This window comes from Ischnura elegans, chromosome 1 (assembly GCF_921293095.1).
Source record: "Ischnura elegans chromosome 1, ioIscEleg1.1, whole genome shotgun sequence".
Classification (NCBI taxonomy): domain Eukaryota; kingdom Metazoa; phylum Arthropoda; class Insecta; order Odonata; family Coenagrionidae; genus Ischnura; species Ischnura elegans.
This window is the reverse complement of record NC_060246.1, coordinates 20,043,455-20,066,170: the sequence shown is the minus strand read 5'-3', so window position 1 is coordinate 20,066,170 and position 22,716 is coordinate 20,043,455. Positions and strand designations below refer to the sequence as shown.

The window sequence follows — 22,716 nt, the reverse complement described above, 5'->3', positions numbered from 1 at the left end:
TACTTTCCATTAGTAAAATTATTATTATTATTCTATCAAATGTGAATGAAACGTTTCCTCGTGGTTGGACAATAGGGAACCGCAAGAGGCAACTTTGAACTCTATTGAAAATCACCATCTACAGCTGAATGGTTCAGATTCACTCATAAGTATAAATGGATATTCTGATACACAAAATTATTAAGTGCTTTCAAATAATAAATATTGTAAGTAACATTGTCTTTTTCTAGCTTATGTAGGCAGGCATCTAACAAATTCCATATTAATAAATGCTAGAATTAACCTATATTTAATATTTGAAGGTTCTTTCTCATAGAGGGATTTTTCTGAATAAACTCCCTAGATCCATGCATATGGCCAAATTCCACTTCACTTCCAAATCACTTAAATGTTTGCAGAATTAACCATTTTTTCATATGGACCAGCCAGTCCTGCCGATTTAGGGATTCACTAGGCACTGAAAGTTTATTTTTGTGAATGTTGCACTTGATTCATTAGTACAATTGAAGGGAGCATATCTGACTTGGTATCTAATTTGGCAAAATAATTTCAACATCAAGGTTTGCTTATCATTTGATGTGTTGTTCCACAACATCTCTCTGCAAAAAGTAACATCAAATTTAGGTTCTGTACTACAGATTTTTTAAAAAGGTTTTTCCCATTAAAATTAATACACAAAAATTGAAATTGGAAAAGTTTTCATCGCATCACATGGTTTTTACTAAAGCTGTAAAAATCATAATATTAATATTAGCAGCAATTAAACTGCATTATTTCATCAGAAAGAATATAATCATGTTCTACCAAAACCACATCCTGCATTAACAGTGCAAAAACCACGTTTAATACACAAAAAAAAGGTTCTAAGCAATAAATTAAGGGAAGTCACCTGTTGATACTGATGTTTTGGTGAAGACTGAAGCTGCCGTGAGGATGAGGATATTGCAGTGCGAAGCAAGGGAACACCGTTAGTGACAGCAATGCGATGATGGCTGGCTCCACTCCCTTTGGCGAGAACACCAGAGTTGGTGACTGTGTAGCTCTTGATGTGAGCCAATGAGACTGTGGTGGTGGGAGGTGTAGAGGAAGCAGCCACTGTCGTGGCAGTCAATGCAATCGAGATCTGCGACCCTTCACCGCGCTTCTCTGTCTCAGACAGGATCACCATAGGAGAGGGTGGAGTCGGCTGCTGGGGCCTCGGCTCCTGCTTCTGCCGCACGATCGTCACAGGCATAACACTGCTGGGGCTCACCATCATTCCGGCTGCATCCAGGTCTAGGCCCATGCCGGAGCTGTTGCCTCCCGCACCAAGTCCACCGACACCACCACCACTCCCACCACCCACACTTGAGGACATCCACGAGACCATGTCAGCTGAGGAGGGGCCTCCCCCCACACCAGAGAGCTCCAGGGGGCTTAGCATCATCATGCCATTGACTCCAGTGCCGCAGAGGCCACCAAAGCCAGTGCCATCAAGGGAGGAATCGAGGAGGTCAAGAGGTGGCAGGTCCCCGAGACCAAACTCACTCGACCCCCCTCCACCACCCAGGAGCACACTGTCAATCTCTGTTTTGATGTCACAGTCGAGCATCTCCTGCAGGGACAGGCCCCCATCTTGAGGGGAGAGGTAAAGGTCCATTATGGAGGTCGCCACAGCTCTATTAGGTGTGGGCAGGGCACAAACGCACAGACTGTTCCTCCAGAGCTAGCCAACAATGTGACTGAGACCTGGGAGATAAAAACCAGAGGCGTGGGTCACCCCTCACAAAACAGGAAGACGGATTGAGAAGATTAAAGTGGCCCATTCACTGAAACTGAAGAGAGGTTTCACTGAGAACAATTTTAAAATGCCAGATAAAAACATGCAATGAACATCATGGATGGTGGGGGGGAAAGCAAGCAGATTTTGTCACCAATAAAAGTATTTATTTTTTGACAGCTTCTATTTGACTGAAAACTCTCAACAGAGAGACTTACTTGGTTTGAAATAAGGCTATGAAATTGGGCCAGAAGCCCTCTTTCATCTTCAATTCCTTAAAAACTTAATTTCTTTATGAATAACTGGGACACTTCTATGGTTTTTTAAATTGAACCAGCTATTGGCTTATGGTGCATTTTTTCTATATCCTAATTCATTATTAAATTTGTTGGTGCCACAGTCACTGTTACACTTTAAAGCTCATTGAGACAAAAATACGTTAATTTTACGAAAAACTTTAGCATCAAACAAAATAAATAATTCTGAATCTTGTTTCATTAATTCACTTCCCATTAAATTTCAATGGCTTCCTTAACCCAGGCTTACTTATAATGCAAATGATATAAGCACCCATTTTAGAACAATCATTAAACCTGTCAAGCTTTAATTCACTCTTCGTACCTACTCAGATAACAGGATGACAGCTTTAATTGGGAAATTTATTTCACAAAGCCCTTGCACAAAGTTATTAATTATATCACTATCCCTATAGATATTGATAATCAAGGAAAAGCATAATGAAATGCTAACCAGAGGATTATTCCAAATGGTCTCTATCCTACTAAGTAATACAGTGAAACCTCCATAAAAGAGAAATGGATGAGTGAGACTAAATGGGTGGTTTCCTATAATTTTTTTATTGCCTAATTCGAAAGATAATTACTCTTCGAAAGATTATTAGAGTACGTGTTTCACCCTTTTCGATTTTTATGTGACGACATTTTTCGCGATTAAATGAAAAGTGAACATTTTCAAGCACGCGAAAACGCAATGGCTAAGTGTAAATGCTGGGAAAAGCCCGTGTGACATCATTCTGGTTCCGGCTGCCACCGTATGAGGCTATGAGCCCCACTACGATGCAGGCTGCTAACGGGTACCACTTGGCTTAAATAAGAGTTATTAATACCCTATCAAACGAAGGAAACTTTCCAACAATAGGTCATTTTAATAGGTGATTATTAAGAGATGTTTGTGTGAAATGATGGGAAACCCATGCCGAACTCAAACTTTGAATTTGTATACATTTCAGTTAACTTTGACTTGAAGGAAACACATTCTTCACGACTCTATCAATTCCTAATGCACACCTTGACAGAAGTTAAGAGGGAAAGACAGTGATATGTTTTCAAAGAAAGTTTCCCAAGGTAACATCTTCGAATCCAGTGAATCGAGACATGAAAGTCGCTTCAAAAAGGTAACAATCTATTTTTGATAAGAAAAATACGGTCAAAAGACATACAAATATACAAAAAGAAAATCTCAAAAGACTTAAACCGATTTCTTTAAATAAACAATGTAAATAATTTAAAGTGTATAGATAATTACATACATAAGAAGTATATAATTGTGGTTCCCATGCACTCTTCTCTCCCTACTTACTTATTTTTACCTCTAAAAGTTGGAGACTTCATTCCAGAACCTATTTAAGTGAGAAGCTGGGTGAGTGAGAAACCTCTACAAGCGAGAAAAATGCTGGTCCCTTGAACTATCACTTATCAAGGTTCTACTGTACTTGCATTGTCTTTGCATAGATGCAGGAAAATACTTAAAAAGAGGTAACAACATCTGGCATAGCCCCTTGATACTTTAAGGAAATAAATGATTAGAAGGAGGAAACCATTGAAATTCAATGGTAATATATAATAAAAAAACAAGATTCAGAATTATTATTTTTTTTGATAAACCAATTTTCCATAAAAAATTCTTATTTTTGTTTAAGTGAGCTTTATATGGAAGCACAGTTTCTTTGCCACCAATAAACATATATCATGAAACGTATCCTTTACCATAGAAAATATCCTACCTGCCTCTCAACATACAGAGTGTGTTACATTTTCCTTACCCCATCTTCATGAACCTTAATCTATCTATTAAAACTGATTGTGAAAATTCCTTTTTTTACTGTTTCGACCAACTGCTCTCCTTGATATCTCTTTCAACAATAATTTCTCCATGAAAACTGATATGTCTTGGTATATAAAAAAGTAATTATTTATAAGGCTGTCACCAGTAATTTATTTTTCTTAACTTCACTTGCAAAAATATCCAAATTATGCAAATAAAATTTATAATATGACCTGTTACGTCTTTTATATCAATAATATTTTTTTGCCAGGGAATTTTTGTCACAATGACATTTTCATAATACACAATTAGTATGAAGTTACACCAATGAAGGATTCTAAGAGAAATTTTTTTAGGATTATTATTACCCCACTTACACTAGCATTGACTTTTCAATCTCCAGTGTGATCTTCAGCACACAACAAACGATTATTTTCAGGAAGTGCATTATGGATCAATTGAAGACTAGATAATAAGCAAAAACTATCATACAAAAATATTTTCATAAGGATGATAAATATTTTTTTACCAAGATGCACCATTTCCACACTACCTCACAAGAAGTTTCATGTAATATTACATTTTTTTGCATAAATAGTTACTGAATGGGGTATAAAATATCCTAGACACTGTCTAACAAAGCTTTTCCAGTGAACTTACGCATCACAATCATGACATATTTGAAATATTTCACGGCTGTATCACCAAGAGTATACCCTGCTTATGAAAATGTAAATTAAGCTTCCATGGGGTAAAAGCAATATAGGTCATTCCTCCCAAATTCGACCAGAATACTGGCAAAGTTGACCCTCAAGGTAACCAATTTCAATAAAATTAGTCTCCTTACGAGAACAAATGAAAAACCTTGAAGTCTTTTTCTAATACATGCAACAAGATATAGTAATGTTGTAAAATTGAAATTTTACTTAAGTATCTTGGCATCAGATTTCATTTCTCCAGAAATAAGGAAGTTGAGAAAGCATGTAATGCCTCATTTTTACGGTGAAAAACATTTTTAATGGGTTTTCTTAAGACATTTAATCAATTCAATATTTTTTATATATAGTTTTAAATTTCTAGTCCATTTTTGATAATGTAGCTGCTTCTTTGATTATTCTCATTTTTATATATGTTGTAGATAAAACCCTTCATCACAAGTTTAAAAAATTGGTAGGGCTAATAATTCTTTTAAGAAGGAAGATTTTTTTGGGGTGAAAGCACAACAGTGGCTTACATGACATATCGCCATATTTTAGAGGATAAAAATGCATGCAATGGCTTGTTTTAAAGGTCTATCATTGAGACAGTTATTTACAATAGTTAAACAAATTACATTATAGGTTTAAAACATACAAATCGATTTTTGAGAATGTCGTTACCCCTTCGTTTGTCATCATTACATCCCGGTCACATTTTCCTCACATACCCTTCATTATGCTTTGAGAATCATCTTTACACGCATAGCATGGATTCAAGCCCACAAAAAAATGCAAATTCCGAATAGAATCCATGAGGAAAACAGAGTATTTTGGGTTTAGGGTTGTACTCAATTTCTAGCAAATGTATTTTAAAATTAAGCCATATATATTTACAGAATTAAAAAAAAGCAGGAGATTACCCAAAAAGTTGACTTTGCCATAAAAAATGAGCAATTTTAGGCCTCCATATTTCATTTTGAAGAATTTTTTATTAATATTAAGCTTGATAAACCTAGCACTCAATGAAAGCTTGCACAAATATAAATTTCCCCAGTCACATTTTAATAAATTTCTGACTACCAAATACATGAGTCATAAATAAATATATATATTGCTTGCTATAGAAATATTTCCCCACAAAATGTACACATATTGCAATTTTACGATCCTAAAGATGCCACGCCTATTTGCAAGTTGCAAGACCCCTAACTATAAACTCATAGTGCATAGATATTAATCTAAATTAAGATAAATAATTAATCATCCTAATTTTTATACTATCGAAATGAAACCCTCACCGCTATAAAATTTGCCAACTAATATGAGGTTAATTGTTTAGTACATTGACTCTCTGTTGGAATAAATTGAAACAACAAATCAAATAAAAAAAATAAGTTGGGACGTGACTTATTGAAAAAGAATTTACGGATGAACATGATGTTACTCAGAGTAAAAATGCTTAGTGTGTTAATTGATAATGTAAAACTGCTTTATGGTGGGAAAAATAGAAATGAGTCTCAACCTTACATATCAATGTACACAATTATGATAAAACATGTCAATTCCGCGATAAAATGGTTACAACTCTGAAATAGCAATAAAAATTATAAGTTGAACAGAAATGCATGGTAATCACAATTATCCACTATCGTCCGTATGTCGTTTTAATTCTTTCACGATGTTTCGATCAAATAAAATTTACAAGTGAAAATTTAAAAAAAAATAATGAAAGGGTACAATAATTTATTTTATTCAACTCTTCATACTGAAAAACAAACCAAAAAGCGAACAATTGCAAAAAAAAACCTTGCAAATTTCACCAGATAACATGACCAGTCGTAAAAAATAACCACCAGCTTCGAAAGAAATCAATGTAATAACAAGTCTTCCTCTAGCGTTAATTTAAAAAATGCTGTAAAACATTCCGTTTTCATTTAAACGAGCCAAAAGTATGAGCCAGAAAGAGACCAAAATGATGGGAATTCAAACGACGACTTGAAACACCGCCGCGCCAAAGCGAAGGAACTACCCCGAGCGCATAAATTGGATCGATTATAGAGCGCGAAAAAAAACGGAAGGATTACTCATCGCCGTAGGCTATTCGCCGGAGGAACACCGGCATCCTAAATGACCGGCAGGAAAAATAAGGAAGTCAATAACGGCAGGTGCGATACTCGCGCGTATTTAATTAGGAAATTTTCTTAGATGAGAATCGACGAAAATCCCTCGCACCGGGTAATTCACTTGAAGAAATAATGCTTTGAGACGGTTGGCACCTGATGATCTTGGATTGTATACCGCGAGAAATGCTAAATGTCATGAAAGAAACAAAATTCTCATGGATAAATTCTTGACAGCCTATTGCTCTTACAACTCGTGTGACCACGGGCACTGCAACGACAGACATGGAGGGGAGGGGGATCGAGTTATAAGGGAGGTCGGAGCCGCCATTGCTACGATCTCCGGTTGCGGGGGGAAAGAGAGGGCGCAGTGGAGGGGAAAGAGGGCCTTTCCAGAGGGGAAAGGGGATAGCAGAGGCGGATCGATACTCCGGCAAAGCAGGGAGTCATCCCTTCCAACCCCCCCTCGTTTCGAAGACCACTACCACCTCTATGAAGTACAGGGCTTGGTAAGGGTACATAAACCCTATAATTTTCACATGCAATCGCTGATCTTACATGATGATATGAGTATGAAAGGCTCGAAAAGGAATGCCTGCCATCACACTATACCAGACACAATATTGCAATCAGCGAAACAAAACCGGCAGAATGATAACGGTGCACCGGTATACGATAACAACAGGCCACCAGAACGCTGTAGATGAGACAAGTACATCTATAATGAGTTAGATAACTCGGATAAAAGGAGCAAGAAGACCACTTCAGTCGTGGAATAAAAGTCAAAATAAAGAGAATCAGAGAAAGATGTGATTACTAACAGGGACTGAGAATGCATTCCCTTGACAAGCATGCGATATCCATTTCCACGAGAGAAATATTTGGTGAAACCACAGCAGCTATGCTAGTATTTAACTTCTCCATACATGCATTACAAAAACTTAGCCCTTGACTAAATACAACGAAACGATGGTTCAGTATAAATATTAACATCTTTCAATAGTTTAATTCCAAGGTAAATCATACCAATTTATACGAACGATGGGTAAATGCGGATTAATAGAAACATTTCTAGAAATCATATCAAATATGCTTAAGCTAAACCGAGGTATAAGGATCCAATGACTAGAAAATTGATTAGGACACTGAGACCGAATGACATTAGGACGACGTATTCTTTAGGAGGTTGCACCCTCAATATTAGGATAATGTTTATTCACAAAAGATAACTGACGATAAAACAATTCGCACAAAATCACTCATGTGCCGTTGCCATAGTTACGGCTTCATCCTTAGCAACCTTGAACATCCTCAAAATCTTCCCGCCGAGTTATGACCTCCTCCCCTCTTGCCGCCTTCAAAGACATCTCATGAGAAATTAATAACATTCAATTCCACACAACTGTTGTTTAGCAGAATTATTGATGCACGAGGTTTTCTCACTACACAGGATGAATATGTTAAATGTATCAATCCCCATTACATACAGTTTTCGACGTACTTTCAAAACTTGATGATAACAGTAACGAAACTATACTCCTATCTGGCGGTCCGATTCGTTCACTTCAAAACTTAAGTTTAATAACAAACAGTAGCCATTGGTTCCATGCAATACTTACAGCTTCATACAAAATCTTGTCCACCGATCAACTGGAAATACAAGCTCCGGCAATCACACAATATAAATAACAACTTTAAGAGCTAAACGTCACGTTCAAGGTTCTCCAGATACACAGTACGGTCGTTTTGTTAGCTCACGGACAAAGACGGACTAAATTTGAAATTTAACGAACCTCATTGGCCAAAATATGTCACGTGGTACAAAACATAGCATCCGATTGGCTCGTTCCAGGCATTCTGTGGAAGCCATGCTGAAATCGAAGTCATCCTTCACTCGCAAACAAGAAATAAACCTTCCGTTTCAAGCCGATTCGCCTAAATTATGGGTGTATTATGACAGAGACGTGACCAACCAATTCTTGGAAAATAATCATCATAATTGGCCACAATAACTCAAGTCTATACCGTCTCAGGTAAGCCCGCGATGAATGGTACAACCATGCACAAGTAATTCTTAAGTGAACACACCCATTTGGTTTGTTACTCAAAATGGCGCTCTACTTATGGCGGCAAACGTAGTGAAATTATGTGGCAATATATCGGTTTTACATTTCCGAACAACAGTGTGTTTAATTGTTACCAATGAACTTCTTTATAGTAAAAAGTGATATTTCAGAAGTAATTATGACAATATTCGATAATAAATCATAATAATATTAATACTTACTTTCGACGGAGATGGCTACCGTTGACAATGCTTGTGATAAATGGCGACACACGTCAAAAGCGAGACAACTAAAATCAACGAAAGGTAAACAAGTAACTTTTTATTTAGAGTAACAAGGAACTTAAGGGTTTTAAGACAATACCCCAATTGAAAATTCTTAACATCACGATACAATTTTCCCAAGCAGTAAACATACGTCGATATAGGTAAGCGTATAAGTTGCAATTCTTGGCAGTAATATATGGACTCCTTTCTCCAGCCGTAATGGTCCTTTAAATATCGGCGACGGCAGGTATGATTTTTTCATAAATATCAATTCCTTTCAAAAATATTGTTTCATTCAAAAATTCATCATGATCATGCAGGAGTATCGGGGTTCTGTTGATTGGAGAAAACCCAATAGCCGGAATTCCAACCTAGAATAATTAAAAGAACTGTATAAGAATTTATAATAAATGTAAAACTGTAAACATTAACTGCAGTGAGCGAACCACAACGTTCGTACACGTTCAATTTTCTGTTTTACCTCTCTCACGAAACGGCTGTCCGTACCACCAGGAAATATTAGTGTCCTTATTTTAAGATTCCTGGAATGAGAGAGTACAATGTTAAGCAAAGCAACCAACACATGTTTAAAAAAAAGGCCAGACCAACACGATCGTTGAGAGAGTGCAATATTAAGTAAAGCCATACACCAAATTTTTTAAAGACTACTAACATAGTAACTACAGATCTTACCACTGTATTTTTATTCACTATCGTTTCTAATATGTACGTCAAATAATGAATATAATTAATCACTTAACTTCGAAAATTAAGCAAAATTATTTGCAATTGTCAGAGACATTGAATAACTCTCCAACAGTAATCATTGATTTGTAAATAATTTATGGAAACAATTAACTACTATGGGAAACTCAAAATTGAAAAAGCTACATCATGTATTTTATATCAACTAAAACTCATCACTGTAAAAGATTTCACTTCTGCTGCTGGTTAATTGCTAACATGTCAAATCAGATTTTATACCTTTACCCCGAAAACTGTTAGAAAATATAACAAAACCACATGGGCAGTTTGATTTTACTTCCCCAACATTGTAATTTAGCAATACTTTTCAACAATATAAACTTTTTGATTACAATGTCAAGAAGTTAGCAATAACTATTGTAAAATATCACATCAAATTAAAGGGAAGAGTCCTTCAGTAAATAAGTTGTTCATTAAATCAAATCTGGCCTATTTTCTCAAGACTATTTCACGCAAAGCAATAGCAATGAAATTAACTCAGATGAATGCTTTAATTCATGCAGTCCAGGGTGCTCAAAAAATGTACACTAAAATGCCAAGTGTAATATGGCCTATGAATTTTTTTTACTATGTTACCAGCTAGCATATGTTGTTGAAAATCCTGTTTCCAATGTGCCTCATAACAGACATCAAATTGCAATTAAGTGAGATGTATAAAATATTCTTAAAAGAAAATAATGAAATGCTTTTTAAATATACCAAGCGCTTATGCTTCTCAGAATCTACAGTTGAATTAAAACTTCTTGTGATAACTTCCTAATATAGCTTGATTTATAAGAAAAACCAAAAAGATAACTGCCACGTTGTTTGAGTTCATGTACCTAAAACAGATCTCAAGAACTAAAGGTAAGTACCAGATTGGTCTACCCACCATGCTTGTACACAACTCAAACTTTAATGCATCCAAGAAGCCCCCTGGTTCACTGTATTCATTAACAATTCAATCACAACCCAAATCTCACTTCAAAATCTACATCACATGCACCAATTCCACACTTTCGACAAATTAAGATTTTATGCGGTGGAGTGCGATTTGCTGTGATGATCCAGAGTAATGCGCTAAAATTATGCAATGGAAGTGTGAAGCAAGTTAACAGCATTTATCTGATTATATGTCCGATTCTATGCCTCAGTTTTGAAATAAAAGTTTTCAGCAAGATAGATTAAATTGTTAGAATCAATTATTTTAAAAACCTGAAAAAATAAAATCTCTATTTTGAAGTTTTAAGAAGGTCAAATTTTTTCAAAGGGATCAGGGTTTTTATGAATCCAAACACTCAGATACATCCAATTAAACTTTGACGTGACAGTATTCGAAGGTAAACAGAATGCATTTATGTACACTATTCACAACTGCTCGGTTCTTTATGTCACAGACTTTGGATGGATAAGTTCAAGGTGTATACATAAAGTTCAATCTATGCCATTCACTATGGTCTGACTCACTAACCCATCTGTAAACAGAATTTTCTTTCTTCATAGATAACTCTAGCTACCATTCTTTCTTTTTATACTGATCAAATACCCTTCAACCAGCACAACAAAAAAAGTGAGGCTGTCCAGAGAAACACTCACATAGCATCCGAAGCCCTCTTGAAAGCCACCCACCATGGGTTACTCTCATCCAGAGGAGTGACGGGAGCTTTGGCATTGCGCTGAATGAAGGTCAGGTGGGTTCCAGGTCCAGCCTCGTTGCACCAACTTTCAATCATTGCCAGGAATTCTTTATGATCGATTGTCACAGCCAATCTTGCATCAAAGATGACCTGTAACTCTGGGGGTACCACATTCGGCTGCACTCCTCCCTGCTCAGAAGATTAACATTCACATTTGTTTTTGCCACCGACACAATTATTACAATTTCTATGTGGTCAACAATTAAAGCTCACATTCTTGCCTAAGCAAAATTTCAAATTTATGTGATTCAGTACAAATCCCCTCAATCAAAAAGGAAATTCAGCAGAAATAACCAATTGCTGCAGCAGCGATGTACTTTTTTTTCTAAGGAGTTTTCCTCTACATTTACAATCACATGTTTTCAAAATTGATAATTTCTTTCAGGGCATTTTATGAGAAATAAACATCTCTATGAAAAGCTTCATTTAATTGAATGAACATGAAAAGTATACAGTCATCAATCACCACTCAGCGCATCTCAATAAAATAGTATTTTGATTCCATTATACATTACTTGGACTACTACATCATGCCTTTGAATGGCCACAAACACCAATAAAAAAAACGTAAAATTTTTTGTTCTTACTTCAAGTACAGTATGAAAATTATAAACTGAAATGCATTGAATACTTACATCTCTGCCAATAAGCATGAAAATAAAGAGTATTTTTATTAATGATGCAACACTACACTATAGATTTAAACTTATAACATTATACCAAATTAATTAATTAGTCAATATAGAGAGGGTAGCATTTAGGAGCTAAGGACACTAAGCAACATTCAAAAACATCATTTACAGACACTCAAAGTTAATAGTTGTTTATGAGATGGTTAGTATTTTTAGGAATGAGTTTGTAAATTTCAAGTTGTAGCACTCTGCCATCATGAACTGCATAAGAAAATTTTCAGTCACTCATGAATGGTATAATACTTGGTTAATATAATCAATACTACATAATGGCATAAAATTCAGCGTATGCTTGTTTTAGACACACTTTCCACATAAAAGATGAAATTTATCAGTTGCACAACGATATGAAAATGAGTTATTTGGTGCAACAAAACACTTTTCCCTAAGTTTCTGTGGCCTCGGAGAATTTTTCAATGATATATGTAAGCCTTCATTCTGATCGCTTGACCATTCTCAAGGGAGCCTATATTCGATGAAATAAATAGCATTACTGGAAATCTTACTCTCAGCCAGTGCTCATGAATTCTGGTTAAGTCACAAAGGAGTGTTTGAAGTATCTGTTATTAATGTTTAACCAAATCAACTTTTTCTCATTACTTTCTACTTCAATACTTGACTTTTTTCTCATTGCAAGAAATTGTTTTGAAAGGATGAATCCTTTTTAAATTTGCACAAGTCAGTAAATTTGGAGAAGAGACGGCCTCAAAGCATTGCAAGGCGCATAACTAAATACCTACTAATCCCTAAACACAATTTATAATTTTTTATACAATAATAATTGATTCTAAGGTAAGCCGTAATTTATAGTCACATGAACAAAATCATAATTCAGGAAGTAGAGTTAAGTTAGACTTCATTAATGTTAACACAAGAAAAGAATTGGCTTAAAAGTGAACATCCTAAATCCAGAATTTAGAAGTAGGCACCAGAATAGAATGATTAAGTAAGAGTAAAAATGAAATTATTTAGATCAGCATTCATCTATTCAAGATAGTTAGATCAAGTAGTTTTCCATATAAGTGAAATTTAGGTGACCACATAGTAACTTTTATAAATGTAAAGCAGAACATGCAATTATGATAAAGAGTTTTTAGAAACAAACGATACTTTGACTATTGACAGAGACTATTGCTTTAGTGGTTCATATTTATAATGTGATTCGTTAACAGAATGATAATTTGTAGCTAATTTTGTTATAGGACCACTAGGACAGCTCTTCATTTCTGGCACAGCTGTCCATTATCCTCAAGGCAACCCAAAAGAACTCAACAGAAATATTGGCATTTTCAGAAACCTGTTCTAAAAGAGGATTGACAAAGAAAGAAAAATCTAGGAAGCAACTGGATATGATCTGATAACCTTTGACCCATATGCATACATATAACATGAGCTAATTGCAACTTATACAAGGGTCGTTCAATAAGTCTTTAGAAAAAGTTATACAAACAAATTATACTGGGTCAATTGTTTTATATTTTTCATTCTAGTCCTCTTTTAGCAATATGAATTTTTTTAAGCATTTTAAGCAGCCCAAAAAGTAGAATTTCGAGATCACCTCAAAAAAGGCATTGATTCGGACGATGACTTCCTCCTGCCCATGCTAACCTTTGTTCGCAAAGCCATTTCTTCAATTTTTGAAATAATAAAAAATCGTCAGAGGCCAAATCTTGTGAATGCGGTGAATTTTGTAATAATTGAAACTTTAAATCTGTAATTTTGGCTATTGACTCTGAACAGGTGTGCAGCCGTGCAATGTCTTGTTGAAGGAAGCAATTTTTTTGCTTCAAATGCTTTTCTTAATTTCTAAATTCAACCAGTCCAATAATGATGCTTAATGCTCTCCAGTTATCATTTTTCCTTTTTCCAACTAATTGATGTTCCAGTTCCGCATAAATTACAAAATATCGCTGCCAAGACTTGACCAGCCCATTTCAACATTTTCGCCTGATTAAGAGCCCGCTCATCTTCAAAATTCCATTGTTTACCTGTTATTTTGTCTCTTTATAGTGGTGATGAATCCGTATTTCATCAAAATTTATGAATTGATGCAAAATCCATAGGATTGCGAAGGAAAAGTGCCAACACAGCCTTTGAGTTGACCACACACTAGGGTTTATTCTCCAATGTGAGAAAACGCACTGCTAATCTTACCGATATTTTTTTCACACCCAAATTTTAGTGCAAAATTAAAGCCACTGTGCATTTCGATATGCCTGTGGCCTTACCTATGTCTCGCACTTTGATTTGTCTAGCACATAAAACCAAGTCTTGAATTTTGTCAATCATTTTAGGGGTAGACACTTCCACAGAGCGTCCGGAACATTGTTAACTTTTTTGGATGTAGGGCCACGTTTTCACTCATTTACTCAATTCAAAATAGATTCAAACACAGGAGCAGATCTTCCATAACATTCATTCAAGTTAGCTTTGATATCTTCCGGCATCAACCCTTTCAAAATCAAGCGTTTGATCACTGCACAAAACTCAATTTTATCCATTTTTAAAAACAAATGAAAGTTGTTCACTACAATTGGCAACAACAATGAAACTATGGGATGGATACAGCTGAAACTTTAATAGCTGACAAGTCACAAGTGCTACTTTCTAGTCAATATTAATTTTTTATACTAGGAGAGTAATTTCTTGGTGATTCTAAGGACTTATTGAACGACCCTCATACCATTCAGCCCCAAGCATTATGAATGCGTCAAACTTTGAAACAAACAAGAGTTTGATGAATTGGGGAACCCAAGTCACCTTTAACAATCAATCAATCCATTGCTAATAGTTAATGAAGGACATGTATTGAGATTATTGCAGGAGGGTACTTAGATATTCCAAATACAACAAATAAGTACATATATTCACACAGTTATGTGTGAAAGTAATTGAGAACAGATTTGGTGGTACTCCCTCAAAGGAAATTAAAGTTGTAAGGAAGCTTCCACTACGCTGACAATGAATTTTAGAGTCCAACAGGAGGAGGATGGGAGAAGTTAGAAATAGGCAGATGAGCATAAGAAATGTACCAGAAAAATTCTATTTCAGCTGCAGTAGTGTCCATTTATAATGTGATTCGTTTACAGAATGATAATTTGTAGCTAATTTTGTTCGCATACCAAGAGACCATGAAGCCTCTAACATAGGCGGATCCAGGGGGGGGGGCAGGGGGGCACGTGCCCCCCCCAGACCCTTAAAAATATGCTAGATTTTTAATACGGTCCCATTATCATTTCGTTCGTTTTGTATAACAAGGTATCCTTGTGCCCCCCCTGAACAAAATCCTGGATACGGCCTTGCTTGTGCCCCTCCCAGAAAGAAATCCTGGATCCACCCCTGGCATCTAATATGAGGAAATTGGTTGATGTGAGAATAAAGCACAGTAGCATAAGTTGCACCAAATTTTGGTGATAACCAGCAATCTGTTCTTAAGCCGGCAAAAACATTCATGGAAAGAGAAGGACGTCAAGTACATGCTTGATAGAGAAGGTGTGCTCCGCTGAGGCCAACTCACTTCCACTATCTCCCACTTGATGGCTTGCCTCACCTCCCTATTCCTCACTCCTCCCCTCCACTTCTCCTACCTCCTGCTCCTCTTACTACACACTAATTTAAAAACCATGGCCAACACAGAGGAATTTTTGAAAGTCTTCCCAGGCCTTTGTCAATGTGATAATGCCACTAGAATCAATAAAAATTGAAATTTAACGACATTGAAGTATTTATTATTGGTGCTTTGCTAACTATAATAAACCAACTAATGAATCTAATGCAGAGCAGAAATATAGAGCAAAGTTTTGACACAAGGGTAACTGCCAATGAGATGTAAATTTATTCTGTACAGAAGAAACTAAGTATTTCTTACTCTTTCACACCCACTGAAAATCAACACAGCTAACTGACCATACAACTCAACTACAAGGCTTGCTTTTGCAAATATTTCTTAAAATGAATTGAATAAGTACAGACAAAATTATCTATAGCGTAGCCCCATCTACATGTAAGATTCTTGCTCTGGATGGAGTGAATAACAAGGTCTATAGGGTAGTAAAAGAAATTTTATTGCAATGGTAAAACAAATAATTATCCTAGCTTGAATGAATAGGGAACAGGTGATACCAGAAATAAAAATTGGAAAGGAAAATTTATGAAACCATTCACGTATGAATTACAAAGTAAAAATATCTACCAACTATCACCGACCGCAGAAGGCACATGATTGGAAAACTGTGGATAAGGAAAATATGTGCAAATGTTACACTTGCAAAGCCTAAAATGAATTGTCATTTAAACAAGTTAAACTCAACAGCAAGATACTTTGCAGGGCACTTCATAAATGGTGGGAGTACAAGAACTTTGTACCACATTTCCAACTTAAGTTATCTTATAAAGTAAGGTAGAGACTCAAATGAGCAAGGTAGAGAGAGGGAAAAATATATTTTCGCAATTGCAAAAGCTATACCTTACCTTGATCTGAGTGAGGTTAATAGTTGTGACATCACCGACTGTAAGAGTAGGATTAGCTTCTAATTTTTCTTTTTCCTTCTGGCGAAAATCCATGAATCTGTCAATTATTATACGTAGCTTCTCACCAGCAGTCGAGGGATGCATCAGAGACCCATGTCCCGGAGTACCAGGGCAATGAATGCACATGTCTGGAGTCAAAATATACATGAATTGACCAAGATGGACTCAATACTACACTTTATGAAATTTTTCTAATGGTTAAAAGGTAATATTATTTTTTTACTTTTTAAAGTTATTTTAATTTTTAAAAAGAGTTGAGCTTTTTGCAGACCACAGAAAGATGATATTCTCACACACTGTGATTCGAAACTTAGGTTGTTTTGGATGGGTGAGGGTGGAGCCCACCCCAGACTAGGCCACAGGGGTGTGAATTTCACTCATTCAAGGTAAGGGAGCCAGTTCCTTTCCCTGAGCCATGTTGCAAAGCAAAGATTTTATTCAAGATGTCCAATGGCTTCATCCAAGAATTAAGCCCGGGAACTTTCAATCGGTAGCCCAATGCTCTACTCACTAGGGTACCACACTCCAACCACCAAGATGATTCTCTCTCTCTTCGCTCTCTAAACAATATTCTAGAGCCAAATAATTCAATGATGCAGTCATCTTAAAAATGAAAATCACCAGGCTTAAGCACAATTTAACCTCATGAAAATAACAAAAAATCATGGTAATAGAAAATACATAGCATATTTTGGCATTTCAACATATGCAAAGGCATAGAATTAGAAGTTTCAGCTAGAGCTTTGATAACGTACAGTTATCAAGGAGTAATATTCCAACATTTGCTTTAATTCCTTCAGCCCATTGCAATTACGTATTGCCAATCATCTAGACAAAGCCACAGAATTAAAAAAATAACTACCTATAGAATTATGTATATTAAACACGATCAACTAGATAAAAGAATTGCCAGGGGGTTGTCATGAATCTGGAGGACACATTAACAAATTTAGGTGCACAAAGCAAAATAATAGCATCTGTTTTTTTAATAACTATGAATCTGTAACTCATTTTAAACAGCATACAGCCGCACATGTAATAATTAAATGATGCCTTCTTTGTCGACTCTTCAAGGTTGGTAGAATTCTTTGGCATCATTACTTCAAGAAGGGAGTACCATTCTTCTATTTATTTCAAGGTTGCCTCCTCAATTTTCACTGCCTCACAGCCTTCAACACCCCTTCAAGATAGAATCAAAAATAATCTTTGTTATATTCCACTCAGTATTTATTAATAACTCTAATGCAGGTAATTATAAAGAGGTAACAGAACAAAGGATAGATAGACAGAGCGGTATATACACACACGTGTAGGATCTCACAACAGTTGAATTGAGGGAGGAGGGGAACTTCAAGGACGGTGGTGAGTTAGTGATTGGGAAGCGTTTAAGTTTCATTAGCTTACCAATCACCAACTCACCACTGCCTTTTAAGTTTCCCCTTCATTCAACTGTTGTGAGATCGTAAATATGTGTACATACTACTCTGTCTGTTTATTGATTTGTTCTGGTACCTCTTGATAATGATCTGCATAGGTCAAGGTCAAAACCAGTAGAGTTTTTAATAAATAATGTATGGAATATAACTAAGTTTATTTTCTATTCTATCAGGTCACCATTCCACAAAGTGATCTAGTGACCCATTGATTTGATATCCCTTTAATAAGCAAATAACTAAGCCACAGTTACAGTCCACCTTCTAGTTCTCTATATATATACTATTCTTATTTGATGCAGTTCACTACCCTAACACATACCTCCCTTTCCTGCATTTTATAGTATCATCTGAAAAAATATCAATTTAACAGTGGAAGACCTAAGAATGATGTATTTTCTTGATGTCACATGCACACTAAGCACCATAAAAATACCGAACTTCTTCATGATTTTCAACCTATTCTCCTTCATTTCGTGAATTCAAATTCATTTCTTCCAAGTTGAGGACTTTCATTGCAAAACACATATAACCATTAAATCAGATGTTATTCATACCCTATGCCAGTGAACTTTCCTATACCTGATGTTCTAGATTCACACTTACGAAAAAAAATTGTTACCGGGCAATTATAATTACCTACTTAAAAATAGTGAGTTATTGATCAGCAAGTATGTAATGGATGAACATATGTATGTATCTGAATTTTACTGCAACATTAACATACTTGCTTTAAAGCAAAGCTTAACTACTGGAATATTCATTAACATGAATCTAAAAGTGGACAACGTATTAACTCTTTTGGAAACATTTGTAATATGTAAGTGTTAGATGTTATTTATCACAATGCTGTCATTCAACAGTGGCAAAGTAATGATTAGCACCAAAATTGTGGGCGAAATTATGTTTCAATTATCACTTCCATAATCAGGAGGTAGAAATACATTATGAAAACTCACTTTTGTAAAATAAGTTTTTTCACTGTTGTAGAGTGTGTTTTTCATTATTTTCTCCCCACCCTATTTATCTTTAGAATCCATCCCATATGGAGAAGGGAACGATGCCAACCCTTATGGTTAATGGTTTGGCATTAAGAGAGAGTACTGTAAAGTACATAACCAAAGGACATTGGCCCTTAGGATAATTAAAAACAATAATTGATAAAAACAATTGATATGTCGATCATGCACACTAAAGAAATGGAGAAAAAAAAGAGAATGACAAATGGATAGTGCAAATCAGCAGGGCACGAAAAATTTTGAGAAAGCAAAAAAGCAATGATTTCTCTCACACAGCCCTGTGAAGACAAGGATTCCAGAGGAAATGGTCTTCATTTATTAACTCAAGAAGCGATAAAATGCGTAATTATGCAATTGAACACTTAACTAAGTCAGAAAACTAGTTATCCGAGAACCACTTTTTCCCGAACATTTTTTGAATTTTCCTAGGGTTACATATTTTCCCCTTGATCTTCAGAATTGAAGCAAGCCTGAATTCGCAATATTTTTTTCAATTAAGTCTTTTTTGCAGCATTTACCATAATGAAAAATAGCTATCTCAATGGCATTACTAATAACCACCACATCTAAAATATAAGGAGGAACGAGTATGAAAACACCATAAAATAAAGAGGAGAATGAAAACTGGAAACTTACGCCAAATGCTCCTCTCGCCATTGTAAAGTACAAATTCTTCAGTGGGGCTAGCCATTCCCTCATCTAGAGAAAACCCAATGTTGAGTTTCTTAAAATCATCAGTGTGAACAAACTTTTTCATGCCATCAGCACCACCTATCTCTTCATCTGTAAAATAATTAAATCAAGGCATAGGAATTCTTTTTAATGATAATAATGTGCATCAGAAAGATACATGGTATCTTAATAAGCAATATTCTAATCATAAGAGGGTCATTCCATTCCAAAACTTGGGATATCATTGGATTCTCCTAATACTCACCAGAGAGCCTCATTTCACCATTTATTTTCAGACTGTATAGCAATATTCAGCAAATCTTACCGAGGGACTGTGTATTATTCGCCTATACACCAACACAGGTTCAAGGACTCTATTTACTGGCCCAAGCTAAAGAGGGAAGGAGGGTTTGGAGGTATGTCTATTTATTCAAAGATCTTATCATAATGACAGCCCATGATAATTAATTAATCACCCATTTCATAGCCTTTGCCATAAAAAGAAAAGTCTTATGTGGGATAGAGCAAGGAGTAGGAGGGTGCCAAACGCACTTGAGTATAGCTACTCAAGCTCCCAGGTGATAGTAGAGCACTCAGTGTATTTGTTTATGTATTCCAGAGTCAAGACAAATTCCTGTACAAATGCATCCTCACTCACAGACAGCTGGTGGAGGTAGGGGGTGTGGTGGCTAGAGAGTTGGCTTCATTCTCCGTGGACCTGGGATCAATTTCTGCTCGAGGCAGAGATTTTTCATTAGTTGCCCGAACCCTGCTTGAGTGCTGAGTGGAGGGTACCTCAGTGTACAGTACTCTGTCTATTGGATGGGATATTAAGTCATGGTCTCCTGGGTCCCTTTTGTTGAGAGCAGGCTAATGTTGATGCAAAGACAGCGTCGCCTCTCTACTCTTCCTTCTCGACCCATCCCTCATAGTGAAAATGACCTCAGCTATTGGTTGCCTCCTCCAAATACCAAACAATACTGAAGGGTGGTGTGATTCACATGTTTAGAATACAGGAGGCTACTTCGTTTTCCTGGGCCACCTCGAACTTTGAGGATTTTGGTAAGTGGACGTCAAAAGGCTTCACCCGAGAGTTGAACTCACGACCCTTCAATCAGTAGCCAAGCACTCTACCTACAAGGTCAATACGCTCCCCCTGATCATCTCCAATGTATCCTAAAAGAGTTTTACTACATCATATATGAATACCCAGATCAGTAGACGAATATTTCCTTATCTGAGGCTGATACTTGAATGTGTGTGCCTATGAAGGTACTGAGGAAGGGTTACCACTGACAGTGGATATTGTGGGGGAAGAGGTGGTCTGACCATGTTTTAATATGACGCTGAGAAATCCACAGGTAACTACAGTTTGACAAATGCTATGCTATATTGGTAACTTTACCTATTATGATGAATATTGGTGATAGACTAAATACATAAAATGATTTTGATTTTTAACCATATATCCTGACTTGTCTAAAAAATTAATTGTAGGGCACTGGCTCAGGAAACATAATTTTTGGCCTGAAATTCTTTACTATATATCTTATTTCAGTTTGAAAATATTGGACATTGCATGTAAAACTTAAGCAATGTCTTATAGGGCTTTCATTATAAGATTAATACAACCATTAACCTTAGTTGAACCACGAGAAAAGTTTGGTCACTACGATTAGATTAGGCACAACCTTGGCTCTAAGTATTCAACCCACTTACAGTATCTATCTGATTGATTTGCAAATAAAAGAGTGGCTTGAGGGAGCAATTAGCAACCAATGCCAGACATAAGGTAGATACACCAGGTGAAAGTGAAAAGGTAAAACAAAAAGCTGGGCAAATGGTATGATTGATATGAACGGAAAATAATGACAAGACAGAGCAATACCACGGAATTAAAAGAAATTATGCACAATAAAATGCCAAATTAATAACAGATCACGGGCCAGGAAAAATAACATTTCAAGACACCCAGTGCATCAAAAACATATCGATATTTTAAGGAATAATATATACATATGGCATTTTATATTCATAACACTAACTTTATAAAATGAAAGTGTATCTAATAATGGATAGAGTTCACCGAACATACCAGGCACAAATGACAAATGCAGCGTTCGCTTCAGCTTGATACCACTGAATTTGAGTCTTCGTACAGCTTCAATGTATTGAATACCGACACATTTCATGTCTTGTGAACCCCGCGCATATATGTTCCCATTAGCATCCTTGTCAGCTGAAAATGGGTCATGAGTCCACTTTTCCTATGAAATAAGAATTAAATATAAAAAAGAGACCTTTCCAAAATCAACTTAACCATTAAGAATTTGCGGATAAATATCTGCAAAAAAATTGATTCTACCGCTATACAGCTATCAGTGAACCAACACGATTAATATGCTTAAAGAGGGAAATTATCTCAATACAAATACTCACAGGATAAACAGGAACGACGTCCATGTGAGAATTAAGCAATACGGAAGGTAATTTTGGTTCTTTTCCTTCCCAAGAAATAACCACAATCGGCTTTTTTGCAACTACCTCGAAAATACGACATGGCAGGTCCAAACTCTTGGCCTGACCCTTGAGGAATTCTAGGCATGGACCTATAATAATTAATTATGTTAGCAAATAACCAAGATTAATGGAAAGATATAAATAACTAAGTGACAACCGGCAAATTAAAGCAAGCAGTACAGGTTACGAGAATTGACGACGCGCAAGGAAAAAATACGAATGACATTGGATACCATAATCGACATCGGGCTGCACAGAAGGGATTCGTAAATAAGTTCGAAAGTTGGTTACAGCCTCGGATTCCATGTCAGTAACAAGTCAATATCATCACCCAGCGAAAAGTGAGTGAGGCTGGGATTCATTTGCCCTCGTATATATACGTAGCAGCTCTCGGGTGGGGACGCACTGCAGACCGGCTGCTTGCGCAACTTGTTTT

General features: G+C 36.1%; 2 protein-coding genes and 1 long non-coding RNA gene across 5 annotated transcripts in view; 1 reads left to right on the top strand and 2 right to left on the bottom strand.

Annotated features, from left to right (window-relative positions):
• LOC124156588 overlaps positions 1–9,017 on the bottom strand; it is a 20,859-nt gene extending 11,842 nt beyond the window's left edge. The window contains exons 1-2 of one of the 3 annotated variants that reach the window (XM_046531241.1): positions 8,929–9,017; positions 890–1,814 (exon numbers count right to left, since the gene is read on the bottom strand). In XM_046531241.1, the coding sequence (XP_046387197.1) occupies positions 890–1,639 (750 nt within the window). In that variant the 5' untranslated portion in view covers positions 1,640–1,814; positions 8,929–9,017. The other 2 variants (XM_046531236.1, XM_046531228.1) reach the window with 2 other exon arrangements.
• Positions 9,014–22,716, bottom strand: LOC124156606 (aminoacylase-1-like). Its single transcript, XM_046531252.1, has 8 exons — positions 22,514–22,716; positions 22,200–22,369; positions 21,856–22,027; positions 19,725–19,871; positions 16,577–16,764; positions 11,314–11,543; positions 9,455–9,515; positions 9,014–9,344 (listed from the first exon to the last, which is right to left on the bottom strand). The coding sequence occupies exons 1-8, from the start codon at positions 22,584–22,586 to the stop codon at positions 9,201–9,203; spliced, it is 1,185 nt and encodes a 394-aa protein (XP_046387208.1). The 5' UTR covers positions 22,587–22,716; the 3' UTR covers positions 9,014–9,200.
• LOC124156612 lies at positions 19,879–21,942 on the top strand. Its single transcript, XR_006864360.1, has 2 exons — positions 19,879–20,176; positions 20,380–21,942. It is a non-coding gene; the product is annotated as an uncharacterized LOC124156612 (long non-coding RNA).

Coding starts and splice junctions, on each gene's coding strand:
- LOC124156606 (XM_046531252.1), bottom strand. CDS start 22,586: ATGGAATCCGAGGCTGTAACCAACTTTCGAACTTATTTACGAATCCCT. Junction 11,544..16,576: donor TTAACCTCACTCAGATCAAG/GTAAGGTATAGC, acceptor TCTTCTGAGCAG/GGAGGAGTGCAGCCGAATGT. Junction 9,516..11,313: donor AAGAGGGCTTCGGATGCTAT/GTGAGTGTTTCT, acceptor CTCTCATTCCAG/GAATCTTAAAATAAGGACAC.